At 60.0% G+C, this 5,000-nt stretch overlaps 2 protein-coding genes across 2 annotated transcripts in view; both read right to left on the reverse strand.

Moving 5' to 3' along the window:
- ETH_00031910 (uncharacterized protein) overlaps positions 1-3,409 on the reverse strand; it is a gene marked incomplete at both ends in the record, with an annotated part of 3,726 nt that extends 317 nt beyond the window's left edge. The window contains one exon of the mRNA XM_013378044.1: positions 19-3,409. Within this exon, the coding sequence (XP_013233498.1) occupies positions 19-3,409 (3,391 nt within the window). The remainder of the gene's footprint in view (positions 1-18) is intronic.
- A 1,390-nt stretch (positions 3,410-4,799) lies between these two features.
- Positions 4,800-5,000, reverse strand: part of ETH_00031915 (uncharacterized protein) — a gene marked incomplete at both ends in the record, with an annotated part of 210 nt that continues 9 nt past the window's right edge. The window contains one exon of the mRNA XM_013378045.1: positions 4,800-5,000. This exon is cut by the window's right edge and continues 9 nt beyond it. Within this exon, the coding sequence (XP_013233499.1) occupies positions 4,800-5,000 (201 nt within the window).

Consider the following 5,000-nt stretch of genomic DNA (forward strand, 5'->3'; position numbering starts at 1 on the left):
TGCTGCTGCTGCTAATACCTGCTGCATGCCAGGAGCAGGGAGTGAAGCAAGAATGCGTGGCTTCACTAGCTTCTGCTGCTGCGCCCGAATCTGACATTTGCTGCAGCAGCAAATGGCCCTGCAGCACCTGCAGCTGGCGATTAAAGCCGCGAACATGTGCAGCAAAGGCAGGCAGCAGCGGCTCAACAGGCACCGCTAAGCTGCCCCGCTGCTGCAGCAGCCGCAGCAGCTTTGCTGCACTAGCTGCAGCAGCAACGCGAAGCACGCATGCGACAGGCAGCAACTTGAGGTCATCTTCATCCTCCTGCGTCTGCCGCTGATGCTGCTGCTGCTGCTGGAAAACCTGCAGCTCGGGCTGCTCAACAACTGCCATGAGAGACTGCAGCGTCAGCCCCAGCACGCTGCTGCTGCTGCTGCTGTCGTCTGCAGCGTCGCTGCTGTCCTGAAGCTCCAAAGGACCAAAGAAAGGCTCAAGCTGCTGCAGACTCTCCACTCGGCTGGCGCAGATGCGCAGCAGAAGCAGCAGCTGCAGCAGAAGCCGCTGCTCCCCTAAGTCGTGTTCATCTGTTTCCTCAGCAGCAGCGCTGCCACTGCTGCTGCTCCCATGTAGAGCGTTGCTGCTGCTGCTGCTGCTGCTGCTGCCAAGGAGGCACTGAGCTGCAGGCAGGACCTGATTGCGAGCAGCAGCACGCCGCTTGTGGCGCGCCTCTGCCCCGAGAAGCAAACTTTCTGTGAGCCGCAGCAGCTGCTGCAGCAGCTGTTTATGCTGCAGCAGCTGCTGCACTTGCTGCGGCCCCCCTGTGCAGAGGCCGCACAGCAGCCGCACCAGCTGCTGCTCCTCCTCAGCCATGCCCCAGCACCGCTGCAGCAGCAAAGCCACGCGCGGCAGCAGCAGCGCGAAGTCAGTTGCTGCTGCATGCGGGTGTCTTCCAAAGGACTCCCCCAGGGGTATATCCAGAGGACTCTGCCGCTGCTGCTGCGGCTGCTGCTGCTGCTGAGGCAGCAAGTCTCCCCAGCGCGCAGCAAGAGCTGCCCAGGCGCTGCCAGGGCCCAGACACACTCTAGCATCTGCTGCTGCTGCAGCTGCTGCAGCAGGCCACAGGGGGCCTGCGGTGTACGTACACCCCACGAGGTCCAGGCCTCCCAGAGGAAACAGCGAGGGCTCTTCTGCTGCAGCTGCAGAGTCGGAGATATTCAGCATGCAGCTGCAAACGCCCGCTGCTGCTGCTGCTGCTGCCTTTGCTGCTGCTGGAGCTTCTCTGCTGCGGCTGCGCAGGTGCAGCAGGTACGGGGTGGCAACAGCGCAGCAAAGGCGGGTGTCTGCTGGCTGCAGGTGCAGCGCAGCAGCAGCAGCAACTTCAGCAGCAGCCCGCTCTTCCTGCTGCTGCAGCTGCAGCATACGCTGCTGCTGCAGCGGGCCCAGGCGGCGAGTGGGGTGCACTGGTAAGAACACGTTTGCAAGACCTGCTGCTGCTGCTGCAGCAACAGCAGCAGCTTCTGACATGAGGCAGCCGCACAAACGAAACAGCAGCTGCTGATCCAGCAGCAAAAAGCGCAAATATCTCCCCAAGCCAAATCCAAAGCCACCTCGCAGCGCTAGAGCCTGCTGCTGCTGCTGCTGCTGCTGCTGAGGGAATAGTAGGGGAGCAAGCAGCCGCTGCAGCGCAGAAAACGCGGTCGACTGCTTATCTGCTGCTTGTGCTGGCACCGCTGCTGCTGCTGCCGCTGCTGCTGCTGCGCTGCTGGGAAGGAAGCAAACGGACCTCGCGGCCAGCAGCAGCTGCCCCAACATGCGAACAGCCAAAGCCCTTTGTGCTGCTGCAGCACTGTGGGCCAGCAGCAGCGCCTCCTCCACAGTATATCCTGCTGCTTCTGGCTGCTGCCCGTGGTGGTGGAGGCCCCTGTAGTAGGCGAGAGGGTCTGCTGCTGCTGCTGCTGCTGCTTGTGCTGCTGTTGCTGCTGCTGCAGTAGCAGCAGGCGTCAGCCACGCGCCCACGCCTGCCTCATCCGCTGCAGCAGCAGCGTTCCTCACCGCTTCAGCTGCTGCTGCTGCTGCATCGCTGGGCTCACCCAGCAGCAGCTGCTGCCAGAAAGCAACCACTGCAGCAGCAGCAGCCTGCTGGCCCCACGCATCAGTCCGCAGCCGCCCGCTGAAGTCGAAGCGGAGAGCTGCCAGCTGCTGCTGCTGCTGCTGCGGTTGCTCCAGCGGGACTCCCGCAGCAGCAGCAAACTGCTGCTGCTGCCTCTGCTCCTGCTGCTGCTGCGATGCAGCAGCAGATGCAGCAGCAGCAGCAGCAGGGTCCTCCGCAGGCAGCGGATCTGTCCACCGAAGCTTTGCGGCTTCACGTGAGTCAAACACAAAGGCACCACAGGGGGGTGGCTGCGCTGCTGCTGCTGCTGTTGCTTCCCCTGTTGCTGTGTCTGCTGCTGCTGCTGCTGCTGGAGCTCGCTGCAGCGTTATCCGGTAGCGCAGGAACTCCTGTTCTTTATTTGCTGCCTCGCCGTCTCCACTTGACTTATTTTGCTGCTGCTGCTTCACCTGTTCTTGCCCCTCGGCTGCATTTTGCTGCTGCAGCTGCCGCTGAGGCTGTTGCTGCTCTTGCTGCTGCTGCTCTTGCTGCTGCTGCTGCAGCTGCTGCTGCAGCTTCTGCTCCGCTCGCCGCTGCAGAAAGGCAAACTTTTCAGGCCCTAGTCTTTCCTTGAGCTGCTGCAGCGCCTGCTGCACTTCATCAGGATCAATCCCCAGAAGGCGCGCAGCTTCTGCTGCTTCTGCTGCAGCAGCTGCTTTTGCTGTTGCTGCTGAGTCGTTTACAGTGCCCGCAGCGTCAGATACTGCAGCAGCAGCAGGAGCAGCAGTAGCGGCAGCTTGATTTTTATTCTGAAGCTGCAGCCGCTGCGATGGCTGCTGCTGCAGCAGACTGCGGTGGACAGCCTTCGGGAAGGGCGGATGCTGCCGTGCTGCAGCAAACTTGCTGACTTTGCTGCTGCTGCTGCTGTTGCTACTGCTGTTGCTGCTGCTGCTGATGCTAACCGGCATCCGTTCAACAATATCTTTCACTAGGGTAAAGGGAATTGGCTCCGCTGCCTCTCGCTGCGCTAGCTGCGTAAATTCACCTGACGAAAAGATGGTGTTGCTGCTGCTGCCGTTGTTGCTGCTGCTGCTGCTGCTACTGCTGCCGTCAGCAAAGGTCACTTCGTCCTTCTCCACATCCCAGTAAAAGCGCTGCCGCAGCGAGCTGCTGCTGCCTGCTGCTGAACTTCCTGTTGGCCCCCCAGCAGCAGCTGCTGCGCTTAGCGCTGTGCTGGTCCTGTAGACTCTGGGCGTTCGGCGTTGCTGCTGCTGCTGCTGCGCTGCCTCCTCTCCTGCTGCAGCGTCTGCTGCTGCTGTTGCAGCGTCGCGCTTATCCATTGTTTCGTAGAAGCACAGCTGCAGGTCCCACGGGCTCCACTGAGCAGCTGCTGCTGCTGCTGGTTGTGTTGCTGCTTCTTGCTACTGCAGCCTTGTCTTCCAGAAATAAATTAAGGGGGAAAATAAAGGCAGCAAGAAAAGTCAAGGAACCACAGTCAGCTCTGATGCCCTGAGGCGTATCGAGATGCTGCAGCAGCAACAGCGCGCTTGCTGCTGTTGCTGCTGCTGAAGCCCCCTGAAAGAGCCACACCCACTTAAAAAAGAAATATAATTTCAGCAATTAAGCTTCTGCGGCGCCACATTATCTGCTATCAATATCAGCAGCTCCACAAAGTCAACGCAGACTTGGAGGCTCCAGGGGCCCCTGCTGCTGCTCATTGAGGCCCTTAGCGGGCCCCGACGAGGGCCCCCAGGGGCCCCTGTAGCCCCTTACTGGGACCTTCTTCTGGTAAAAGCTGCATCAAATAGACTAAAAGAGGAACTTATGCCTTTTTAATGACTCACGAATTCTTAAGCGTCAGTCTAGGCCTGCTTTTGGTGTTTGTCTTGCTGCTGTTGCTGCTGCTTCCATCACCAGCTGCTGCTTTGAGTAGTGCTACTGTTCTACTGTCTTAACTTCTCCAAGTGCAGGTGCTGTTGCTGTTGCTGCTGCTGGCGTTTGCTGCCGCTGGCTTTGTTGCCGCTGGTCGCTTCGCCACCGCTGCTGGCACTACCACACGAGCTACAAGCCAGCAGCTCCTGCTGCAGCAGCTGCTGCTGCAGCAGTTGCAGCAGCAGCAGCTGTGTCCTGCAGTCGCCGTTGCTGCGGCAGGACGCCCGGGGCAGGCGGCGCGGCACAGAGCTGCTTGGTCCCCTTAAAGAGCATTAGTTCTAGGGTTTTAAATCAGTTTCCTTCTGCTGCTAAGAGGCTGCAGCTCCGACTCATCTGTGTCTACAGCCCTGCAGCAGCAGCAGCAGCAGCAGTAGCAGCAGCAGCAGCAGCAGCGGCGCCCCTGGGGCCCATCTGCTGCAGCCGCTGCTGCACATGCCCCTGCGGCCCTACAGGCCCAGCTTTAGGCAAAATCAGATTTGGGCAAAACAGCCCAAAGGCACTTCTTTCCCCAGGGGCCGCGCTCGTCTGCATGCAGTGAAGCAAAGCTGCCCCCGGGGCTTCTGGCGGCAGCTGCACGCGCTGCTGCTGCTGCTGCTGCACAGAAATGCCGCGCTGCTGCAGCGTGTTGGGGTGTACAGACACAGCAGGCTAGGCAGGCGCGGCGACGCAGCAGTTGAGAGCAACAGAAATGAAATTTCCTTTTAAGTTTTTTGTAAACTGAATAGTCTCAAAGTGCGTCATGGCATTCTATATATTCCCCAGGTGTACGTACACCTCGCAGCTTGGCTGTACTGTCTCTTAGTCTCGTTTAGAACTTCGTTGCTCCATTAGTTGCGGCAGGCATTTTGTGCCCGTCACTGTCTGCTGCTGCAGCTGCAGCTGCAGCTGCAGCTGCAGCTGCTGCTGCAGCTGCTGCTGCATCTGCTGCTGCAGCAGCTGCTGCATCTCCTGCTGCAGCTGCTGCTGCAGCAGCTGCTGCATCTCCTGCTGCAGCTGCTG

The sequence above is a fragment of the Eimeria tenella genome, genomic scaffold (assembly GCF_000499545.2).
Source record: "Eimeria tenella Houghton genomic scaffold, Eth_scaff72, whole genome shotgun sequence".
Classification (NCBI taxonomy): domain Eukaryota; phylum Apicomplexa; class Conoidasida; order Eucoccidiorida; family Eimeriidae; genus Eimeria; species Eimeria tenella.